At 37.2% G+C, this 12,014-nt stretch overlaps 2 protein-coding genes across 2 annotated transcripts; both read right to left on the bottom strand.

Moving 5' to 3' along the window:
- Window positions 1–1,116: 1,116 nt before the first annotated feature.
- Window positions 1,117–2,067, bottom strand: LOC121172268 (olfactory receptor 5I1-like). The gene has a single exon (XM_041004121.1). It carries the CDS (start codon window positions 2,047–2,049, stop codon window positions 1,117–1,119), a length of 933 nt encoding a protein of 310 aa, XP_040860055.1. The 5' UTR covers window positions 2,050–2,067.
- Window positions 2,068–9,771: 7,704 nt separating this feature from the next.
- Window positions 9,772–10,689, bottom strand: LOC121172352 (olfactory receptor 1013-like). The gene has a single exon (XM_041004214.1). The coding sequence runs from the start codon at window positions 10,687–10,689 to the stop codon at window positions 9,772–9,774; it is 918 nt and encodes a 305-aa protein (XP_040860148.1).
- Between the last annotated feature and the right edge of the window lie 1,325 nt (window positions 10,690–12,014).

The raw sequence follows: 12,014 nt of genomic DNA on the forward strand, positions 1-12,014 counted from the left end.
AACAAATTTCATTGTAGGGAATAAAATGATGGTCTAGATTTGTAGCACAATGGCTTTCCACTCAAGTTTTTGCTCTTATTATTTGACCTCACCTTTGATTTGGACACTCTGTAAATATCCTAACCATACATACTCTATGCATCTTGCTCCATCAACTAGATAATTAATAATCTCAGCACCCACAAACTTTAATTATTATCCTATTAGAAGAGTTTGCATCAGGAACCTTACTTATATATGTATACACAATATGAATGTTTAAAGATGTTATATATTCCTAAAGTATTTATGAGCCAGAGTTTAAGTTAATATTTAAAATTATTTTAATCATAAATATCAAACACTATTTGCTTTTGAGTACAGAATCACTCTGCAGAAGGAATTAACACTACTAGAGAAATAGGCATGCTGCCTAACTAAGGAACATTCAAAATATACTTTCTAACATTTACTTTATTTCCCAAAATCCCCCCACAAAATAAAATGGATTAGGAAGCACAATAGAGAGGCAGCAATTTATATAATGAATAAGGATCATTTAGTGACTTAGAGAATAAGAATATAGACTCACATAACTGCAAAGGTACAAAATAATGGCACACTTCTAAAAGAAAAACACAGGGTTCCCATGACATACAGAACATGAATTAGCATCTGATGTCACTGTGACATTCATGAAATGACATGTGGGTGCTGACACCTGAGGAAGACTTTCTATTGCAGGTCTCAGATAAGCTGCAACGTACATATATTTGCACTAACATTTAAATCAGTTTATAAGCTTTCTAAACAAATTGTATTTATTTTCTTTCACAGCAGGAAATTTTTGTGTATCATTGAGGTAGGCACACATTGGAGGTGATTGTGTTTTGAGTGGGAACCTGAATGAAGAAAAATATGAAATATAGCAAAATAAAATTTTTAATTAAAAAAAGTTAAGGATGTAAGTAATGTGTACAGGTCCCACTGTAATGTTAGGATCCAGTCCTCTTCTGTGGCTGCAGCCTCATTATTCACAAAGCTGGGTAATGCCTACACTAGAATTGACTTTTCCAAGAGTTAAGACGAATAGTCCAAAACTGGCATTCTTACTTGCCAGATATGTTCCGTCCTGTGTTAAGGAAGCAGTTTCCAGTTAAGCATTTTTCTAAAGCCATTTTTGACATCTCTGTTTCTTAGGCTGTAAATTAGTGGATTCAGCATAGGTATAATGAGTGTATAGAATACAGAGGTCACTTTGTCAGTATCCAGTGAATGACCCGAGCTGGGGCGCAAATAAATGCAGATCAGGGTACCATGATAGATAATGACGACGGTCAGGTGAGAAGCACAAGTGGAGAAGCCTTTTCTTCTTCCCTCAGCAGAACCTGTTTTAAGAATAGCTGCTATAATGCAGATGTAAGAAAGAAGAACTGCTAAAAGACAAATGCCTTCCACTAAGCTAGCAAAGACCACCAAAATAATGTCATGTATGTAAGTGTCAGTGCAGGATAAAGAGAAGAGGGGGGAGATATCACAAAAGAAATGGTTTATCTCTTTTGAACAGAAAGACAAATGGAAGGTGTTAGTGGTATGAATAATTGAGCTCATGGTGCCCCCTAAAAATGCTCCAAATGCCAGCTGGCAACAAACCCTCTTGGACATGACAACACTGTAATGCAGAGGGTTGCAGATCGCTATATACCGATCATAAGCCATGGCAGCCAAGAGGAAAGACTCCATGTCAACCAAAGAGCAGAAAAAATACAACTGTGCAGCACAGCCATTATAGGAAATGACCTTCTTAGCAGAACCCAAAGTCACAAGTAATTTGGGGGCAATTACAGAAGAATAGCATGCATCTACGAAGGATAAGAGGCAGAGGAAAAAGTACATTGGGGTGTGCAAATGGGACGTGATTGTGATTAATAGAATCATCCCAAGATTCCCCATCAGCGTAACAGAATAGATGCAAAAGAACACTGCAAAAAGAAGACTCTGCAGTTCAGGATGGTCACTGAATGCCAGAAGAATGAACTCTGTCTTCACTGTGCCATTCTCCAACTCCATGGTCTGTGGTGCTTCTGGCTTTCTGCAGTCATGACAAAGTGTTGATAAGAACAGTAACAGTAACCTAGACACTGACAAAGAAAGCATAAATATACATGAATAAATAGAACCAAGATATTGAATCCACATCCACACTGTGCTAGCAACTAGGAACGTCAATAGTTAATGTAGTACAATGATCAGATTGGTATGCTATTCTATAACATTCCAGATCCTAATCCAAATATCCACAGACTTACATTTTTTTTCTGCTGTAAAATTAAATGATTGTCATTCATTCTGTAGAAAAACTATGTTTTGAAGCCATTTATAAATTTTACTTGTGACTTTCCAGTGTGCAATACACTGTGCTTCACTCTGTTTTGTGCTTGGCACATCAATTCAATTAATGAGATGATTGAATCGAGTCTCAGTTTCAAATTGTGTCTGTATGTACAAAGAATATAGCTGGATCAATACTTCACTTTGTGCACAGTGATTTCCCTCCGGCGATAGCTATTGCAAATTTTCACTTTCAAATGTTCACTAGTGAATACTTGCTATCCTGCGTCCTGTCACATCCAGGAAATATATTTCACTTTGCATCCCAAAATATTATAAACCTACTATGAGTACTCTAAACTTTGTCATCAAATCATTCTGCCATCAATTAAGACACTTACACCATTATTATGTTAATACTATTTTGGAATATATTTAAGCCAACTTCGTATTTAAAAGCATAGCCATGCTCTACCTACTTCTTTCATTTTCATTCATTTCAATGTCATGTGCCCTCATGGACATCTCCTCTCATTTCAGCATTCTCACTTCATCCCAGTGACATGATTATTTCTCCCAGTTAATTCCATCATGCTTAATATTCCAAGCTATAGCCCAGATGCAAAACTCAAATACTTTTAAATCTGTGGCATTTTATTTCTCTGCATCATGTGACTGGGTTATTTGTTCTTTAAATGCCTATGTCACAGTTTAAACTAGTAAAGCTACTGTGGGAAACAAACCATAGATACCTTACCAAAAAAAAAAAAAAAGAAAGAAAAGCTAGAATAAGAACTTCCATACATAACAGAAATCACAATATTGTGTACTCATTCAAAAACATTTGGTTACTTGATTATAAAACACACCTGCACCATCACCGCACCCTCTCTCCCCTTTGTTCTCTATATTATAATAGCAGTGCAGTCCTTCAACAACAGTCACAAGTCCATCATTCTGCTATTTAATTGTGCCCTGACATTATAGGTACTGAGTCCCAGCATTCTGTTGTCAAGATGTATTTAACAGTTTCATTAGAAGTCTATCTTTTACTCAGAAGCAGAAATGCATACTGCTTTGCATCTCCACTTCATGGTATACTAGCCCCCATGACACAGTTCATCTAAATAAACACATGCATGTCTACTCATATATCTACTAAACTTGTATTTTGCAAAGAAAATTGTCTTATAGCAGAGAGAACATGTGATATTTGTCCTTTTGGGATTGGTTTATTTTACTGAGCATAACGGTCTTTCAATGAGACCATTTTGTTGCAAATGCTAGCATTTCACTTTTTAAATGACTGAGCAGTATTCCATAGAGTAGATGTACTACAGTTTCTTTATCCAGTCTTCTTTTAAATGATATCTGGGTTGTTTCCACATCTTTGCTCTTGTAGATTGTGCTGCTGCGAATACAGTGTTACAGATCACTTTCTCATGTATAGATTTCATGTCCTTCTGATGTATTCCCAGAAGTGGGATAGCCGGGTCATACAGCAGGTCAATTTTCAGTTCTCTTAGCACTCTCCATACAAACTTCCATAATGGCTGTACTAGCCTATACTCCCAGGAACAGTTAGTTCAGTAGGGTACCTTTCCCACCCCTCCCCCTTGTCCACTCCAGCAGTTGTTGTTAGTAGAGTTCTAAATGTAGGCCAGTTTCACCGCTGTTAGCTAGAACATCAATGTGGTTTTTATTTATTTTTCCCTATAAATAAATAGCTAGGGAACTTGAGCATCTTTTCAAATTGCCTCATTTGCATGAGACCTCTGCTTAACTGCACTCCAACTGAAGTTGTAATTAAATCAGAGTGGCTCTGGAATCTATTCTTTTAAATTGATTTCTGGCTTTAGAAGCTATTTAAATAGGTCTCCAAATTAAGGATTCCTAACTTTGGCAAGCAAATTTCAGTGCTAAAGAAATGACAGAATAATTGTACTGTGGGAATATTCCTTAAGTTATTCTAAAATGCATAGGAATGAAACTGAAATCCTATGATTTTACTATTATTTTGAGCCAAGCCCCTGTCTATTATCTGAAAGATTATGAGTCTTTGTACTTTTTACCTGATAAAACTTATAGTTACTGATATATTCAGCTGTTATCACAAAGTAAATTCATATCACATTACAGAAAAATTCCAAACAAAGTAAACCAAGGAAGGAAGGAAGGGAGATGGATGGAAGAAGGGAAAGGGTGAATTAAGTATGGTTACGTTGATAGAATTGTATCTGTGAAATATTTTATATTAGTAAAATTTTAGAAAAGTCTGCATCAGTTAGCAGAAGGATACAACTGAATTGAAAACATAATGTCACCTTACACCTGTTAGAATGACTATTATCAAAAGGATAAAAACAAGCTTTGAGGAAGATGTGGAGAAAAGTTGTAACACCGTTAGAAATGCAAATTAGCACAATCATTTGGAAAAGAGTGTGGAAGAATCTCAAATATTAAAAATAGATTTGCCCTATGACTCAGCAAACTTATTACTGTGAAATTAATTTATCCAAGAGATTTTTGATGTATCATCATTCATAAAAGGCGAGGTATGGAAACAGCCTAAGTGTTTGTTGATGGGTAAAAAATATGGAATGTGAACACAAGGGAACATTCCTAAACCTTAACAGAATAAGAGTCTGTCATTTGTGACAACCTGGATGATCTAAACAACATGTGCTAAACAAAATAAGGGAGACGCAGAAAGACGAATACTACAGGATCTCACTCATATGTGAAATATAACATGGTTGAAATCGTACAAGTCCAGGGTGGCACAGGGGCTATCCGCAGTTGGGTGATAAAGCACAGGGAATAAAGATGTGCTGTTGGGAGACTACATTAGGAGAGGTAAATACCAATGAACAACTGTGTAATATGATAAATTGTATCATATATTTCAAAATTGAAATTGAAATAAGATTAGATTAGGACACTAAAGTTTTAGTGAGCTACTCTATAACTTGATCAATATAGTCTAGGACTTGATCAGTACAACCAATCTTATTATATTATATATTTCAAAATGGCTCCATGAGTGGCAATATGAGGGGTAACAGCTAGTCCATTTAATGTGATCAAACCAGCAATCAAGCCTGCTGCAATTATTTTATCTTGCATCATGACAGTACATCCTACTCCATAAAAATATAACTACTTGTTAATGAAAGCAAAATTTAAAATAGAAATGAATTTAGACACTGTATTTGTCATTTCCAGTTAAAAACAGATAAGTCATCCAGAATTTATGAGTAGAAAGGAGTTAGTTGTAAGGGGGTACCTTTTATATGCACAAAGGAAGGTCTCTGCAGGACACTCCAACAAAGTATTAGAAATTGCAGAACAGAAACAGACAACTCTGGTCAGATTAAAAAGAAAACAACACATCAATCCCCCAGATAATGCTAAATAAAAGTTAGTGTCTTCTTCACATTAAAATCCATGGTTTTGGCTATTAAAATGATACTTTGTGGTGGCATTCTGTAAAGTAGGTTGCGTTTTATATCCATGCAATTTTAAGGATCTTATCATTCATGAACATCCATTAGTATTCCGTATGTGGATAAAAGACTCACTTTTATGGAGTAAACTGACTTTATGCTAGGACTTTAATTCCTATCTGCTAAATAGAACCATTTGTTTTATAAAAGCCCTCGATGGTCATCAGTGGTATTTGATCTGTTTCTAGTAGCATGCAATCATGTATTGCTTATATGATAGAAATAAGAACAGATTATTTTCTATAATATTGAAATAAATATATGGTGTAATGAACAGATGTGATGAACAACATACTAGCATATATAAAATTCGCATATATAAAATTCTTGGTTTATATTATTATGGTTCAAATGTGGACAATTAGTGAATACATTCTAACTTGAGTGAGCCAGAAAGTCATTTTCTTAGACTTCTTGCTACCCGTATTGAATGGAAGTAGAACTCCACACAGTGTATCCATCAGCAGCTCTGTTGCTCCAAATACTTTCACAGAATTGTCACTTCCAACATTATCTCACATTAGGAATCATTGCTTTGTAGCCTTGATTCATGGCATCATGCTTTGCAATATTTAACTGTCTGATCCTGACACGGTAAGCCCCAAGAAAGGTGAGTCCATATTTGTCTTCATTCATCTGTGAATATATCGCTTCCCTACCAAGACCCCTTTATAAAAACATAATTAGCATTTGTCAACCATTTCATAAATGACCTAATGAAATGAAAAATCAAGATCATTTTTAATGTTAAAAAGGACAACAAAGAACATCCTTGCCAGAGACCAGCTCCAGCCATGTTTGGAGCTTGCAAAGTGTGGATGGTGAGAAGGAACACAAAGGATACTTGCACCACAGTGATGATTCCTCGTATTGAACCATTTTTAAAAAACTGCATTCATTCTTTTTGTAAGATTTATTTTATTTTTATTGAAAAGTCACACATATAGAGGAGAAGAGACAGAAAGATCTTCCGTATGCTGATTCACTCCATAAGTGGCCATAAGGGCAGATCCTGAGTCAGGACACAGGGGCTTCTTCTGGGTCTCTCATGAAGGTGCAGGGTCCCAAGGCTTTGGGCCATCCTCCACTGCTTTCCCAGGTCTCAAGCAGGGAACTGGGTGCAAAGCAGGGCTACCTGGATTAGGACCTGCACCCAGTGAGACCACACAAGTGCAAGGAGAGGATTACCCGCTAGGCTACTGCACTGGGCCCTGCCTTCTTTAATTGTACACATATCATCACAAGCTTTGCATGAACATCCCATTTGAAATAATTTTACCTCCATGGCTAGAAGGATAATTACACAAACAATTCCAAAAAACATTATTATAATTTTACTCCGGAGAAAACCTGCACTATTAATGATGGAAAGAAAAAGGGAGATGTGGCTATGATACATCACTCAATTATTTTTTATTTTGCAATACACTTTTGTACACAGAGTATAAATTCCTCCCTCTATCCATCCTCCCTTCACATTTTCCTCTCCCACCACTCCCTTGCATATATTATTTGAGTTCAGGAACTGTTCTCATGTCTGAAAGAAATTGTTTGACTCACTCCTAAACAAGTCTCAGAGAAACTAATTTGTCAAGGACATCTTAAACGAAGAGACAAATCAGTTGAAGGCATAAAAGGAGAAACAAAACATTACACACACACCTGAACTCCCCAAGCTGGAGGGAGTTCTCCAGAGGGTGGCCCCTGGACTTCACTGTCCCATGGGATCTGTTTGGGCTCATGCTGCTCCTCTGGAAGGGAACATGGAACAATCAGAGGTCTACTGGCTGAAGGAAAACACTGTATACTTGTGTGTTTGGAGTTTCCAGCCTCCATGATTTAAACACAGCTACAGTGCACATATTCTGCAGAGGAAACAATTCCCACAGGGAGGGAAAGAGTTTACTGAGACATCTACACTGCAGCATACTCTAAAGCATGTTTGAAAAACCATCAATGCCACGTGGCTAATTACATTTTATTGTGTTGTATTATTACTGTTTTCTTCCACTAGAATTATTATTAGTTGCATTTCCTGGCATCATGATACAATTATTTAGATATGTTCTGAGGTTGAGATGAACTTTCCATATTTAAAAACATATGAACACAGACTTACAGCAAGCAAGGGTACATGATGTGTACATATATTGACTTGTATTTGTAGACTTACAGCAAGCAAGGGTACGTGATATGTACACATATTGACTTGTATTTAGCTGCGTTTCCTTATTGGGGTTCGACAGCAGTTAGAGTGTACTTCTATATCTATGAGAACAAATTTATTACTTTAGATTTCCTTTTTGTAATGGTTGCGCTCATCTAAAATAATATACTGTTTGTTTTCTTTCAGGTAACACAAAATGAAAGGCTAGCTTCAGTATATTATAACCATTGAGTCTATCAGTAATAATTAGATAAATCTTTTTATACCATGTTCTTTATTTGTGGGAAGAAGAATTCATCTTTTAAGAGAGTAGAAAATGAGTTGGCAGAGCTTCTAAGTTCAAACACTTGGAAATTATATGGTCAGTCCGGTGTCTACGGGGTTTCCCTGTGCTCACCTAGGATTCATTCAACCCTGGGGTCTCATGTTTCAGGTTATTATAATGGGACAAATATGTAGAGTACTCTTTACCTCTCTCTGTGGAGTACTACATTTTCTGAGTCTACTTGTCTTACTGAAAGCTGTGTGCATTTTCTTTCTTTTTTTTTTTTAAAGATTTATTTTTATTATTTTTTTATTGGAAAGGTGGATATACAGAGAGGAGAGACAGAGAGGAAGATCTTCCGTCCGATGATTCACTCCCCAAGTGAGCGCAAAGGGCCAATTCTATGCCGATCCGAAGCCAGGAGCCTCTTCGGGGTCTCCCACATAGGTGCAGGGTCCCAAAGCTTTGGGCCGTCCTCAACTGCTTTCCCGGGCCACAGGCAGGGAGCTGGAAGGGAAGCAGGGCAGCCGGGATAGAACCGGCGTCCATATGGGATCCCGGGCGTGCAAGGCAAGGACCTTAACCACTTGCGCCACCGCACTGGGCCCCATTTTCTTTCTTTAAAGTTTTACCCAATGTAAACTGGGACATATCTCTGCTTTATACATACAAATTATATTACCATTGCTGTACTTTGGAATTTCAATAAAATGTAAATGTCATATTCCATATTGTGTCTTTTATTATTGTTGATATTTTTACCTAAAATTTTATTTACAAAATACATAAATATTACCATAAATTTTTCCTAAGGAAAATTTTCCCAGCTGAGATTATTTTTAAATTTATTTTTTCTCTGCAGTTATTTTTTTGCTAATAAATGTTTGGTTTTAATATTAGAATACCAATATTTGGAAATAGAAGTCCAGATCAATTTAGTCGTAGAAACCGAAGGGGAGCCCAGAGAGTTATTCAATGATTGACAGAAGTCATACCTGCTTCAGAAAGAAACTCATGTTGGGTAGATTTAAATAGGAAGGAGCATGCCTGCCAAATGTCATAGTTATTACTTGCAGATCTGTAGAAATTTTTGATCACATTACTTGGCAAAAATGTTTAAACATTTAAGATAATCTTTTAATGGAATGTAAGTCCTAGGTGTTCCTATAAACCACAGGACAATATAAAAGTTAATTCAATACATTTTTCTCATTTCTACCGAATAAACAGATAGTTCTGTTCTCTGCATATCAGTTAACCAAATCTTTACCTTTTAAGCACAGTTTCTTTCTTTTTTTTTTTTTTTAGATTATTTTTTGGTTCATTGTCATCATGAAATGTAAAGAAGCATGGCATTGAATAGACATAAATTATATCCACATTTTACATTCTGAGGTCCAATAACTTGCATGTCTTATGTTAAATGAACAGTCTAATATAAAAGATTAACACATTGAACAGCTCTGCATGAAATATAAATGACTGATTATTTAGAGTCTTCTAACTAGAAGAAAAGATCAGTTTTACCTGCAGAGTTTGTTCAGAGCCTCTTTCACATCTTTGTTCCTGAAGCTGTAGATTATGGGATTCAGCATGGGGAACACCACAGTATAAAAGGCAGACACAATTTTGTCCCTAGACAAAGAGTAGCTAGACTGAGGGCGAGAGTAGATGTAGAGAATGGAACCATAGTATAAGGTGACAGAGAGGAGGTGGGAAGAGCAAGTGGAGAAGGCCTTGAGGCGGCCCTGGGTGGAGCGTATTCTCAGGATGGTGGCAATGATAAAGAGGTAGGAGGCGAGGATGAACACAACGGGGGTGAGGACATTGGAGATCAGGAGAAAGTACATCAGAGTCTGGTAACCTTCCATTCTGCCACAGGCCAGTTCCACCAGGGGAAGCAAGTCACAGAAAAAGTCATCAATGACATTGTCACCACAGAAGTCAAAGGAAAATGTTTTTTTCGTGAGGACAGAAGAATTAATAAAGCCACCAAGATATGAAGCTGTCAGTAAAAACGCACACAGTTTTATGGACATGACTTGAGCATAGAGCAGTGGCTTGGAGATGGCCATGTAGCGGTCATAAGCCATGGCAGCCAGCAGGTAACACTCAGTGTAATCCAACCCAGCTGAGAAGAAGAACTGACACAGGCAGCCAGCAAATGAGATGCTTTTGTCTTCAGACACACAGTTCACTAGGATCTTAGGAGTGTAGACAGAGGACAACCAGAGATCCAGAAAAGACAAATTTCCAATGAAAAAATACATGGGTGTGTGTAGCCGGGAGTCATGGCAGATCAACACGATGAGGATGGTGTTTCCTACCAAGGTCATGGAGTAGACTCCCAGGAACAGCACAAAGGGGACCAGCTGCATCATGGGATTTGTAGTGAAGCCCAGCAGGATGAACTCGGTCACTGAGTGATTGCCCCTCTGCATGATGTGCTGTAACTGATCTAGCAGGAGAGACAACAGGAGAATTCCAGTGAATCACTCTGCTGAATAGATTACATACTAATACATAATATGATATCCATGTTAATCCATTATATCTAGGATCAATGATCTACCGTTTCAGAGTGTAATTTTGGGTCAATATACAAAAAAAAAAACCATAAGATCAAAGTCAATGGATGTTTAGGGACTCAATGTAAAGTCCATAATTGAGCATTTATAATGCTGCTTATCTTTCTAGGTTCCAAGGAGAACAGTTCATTCTCCATACTTGAGATTAGCAGTAATAAGTTATAATAACAATATGTACTTTTATTTGTTAGGCAGATTAAGATCACACTAAAATTATTTATACTGTATCATATGTAACAGGTCCTCATGATACCTGTGTTATACTTTTCACCTATGTTATGACTGCTGAAATATTAATAGCAATGCTTTTCACAAATTTGATAGATATTTGTTAATGACACAATTGGTAAGTGGAATTTTCTTGATTATTTTCACTGAATCCCCCTCATTCTTGTTCGATACTAGGTTAGCACTTGCTACTTGAAGTCTATGGGTCCCATTCTTTTCATTCATGACAACATAACTGAAAACCAACAGTACTGGGCTGGGCATGTGATGCAGAGAGTAAGACACTCCGAGGGTTACTCAGATCACTCATCAGATTGCGTGGGTTCAAGTCCTGACGTTAGTTCCAATCCAACATCTTGCTATTGCACACACCTCGTTCGTGGTGGTGGATGAAGGCTCACCTACACGAGTCCCTGCCCTGTACTGAGATTCAGAATCTTGGCTTTAGTCTCCCCTACACTTAAGTTTAAAAAAACTTAGGTGAGTACCTCCTAAGAGGGGGTAGACACAAGTTTCGTAAGCATGGCCTAGTTGTCTGCTTGCAGATTCCTGTCTCTTACTTAGAGCCTGCCGTGATGATGATTGTAGCAGCATGCATAGTTTTAACTCAGGACTAGCATGCTTACCTTCAGCTCTCAAAGTCACAGTCAGCACATCACACTGAGGCTCAGGATGACTTATACTTGCTCAGGCTCTGCAGTGTGTCTGATTCCTCTAATCCCTCTGGACTTCCTGGTTTAGAAAGATTCTGAGAGAGCAATACACCAACAAATGTGTTGAACTCATTTGGCCTGTACAATGCAAACTGAAGGAACTTTTAATTTGAAGATGATGATGCCAATTATCCCATGCTGAATATTTACTGTTTGAAAAATCCCCAGTTGGGAATAGAAAAAAGCAATAAATGAATACTGTGAAGCAACTCCTAGAAGTATCTGTAGCAACTCCTA

This window comes from Ochotona curzoniae, unplaced genomic scaffold (genome assembly GCF_017591425.1).
Source record: "Ochotona curzoniae isolate NIBS_2020 unplaced genomic scaffold, NIBS_Ocur_1.0 scaffold_3171, whole genome shotgun sequence".
NCBI lineage: Eukaryota > Metazoa > Chordata > Mammalia > Lagomorpha > Ochotonidae > Ochotona > Ochotona curzoniae.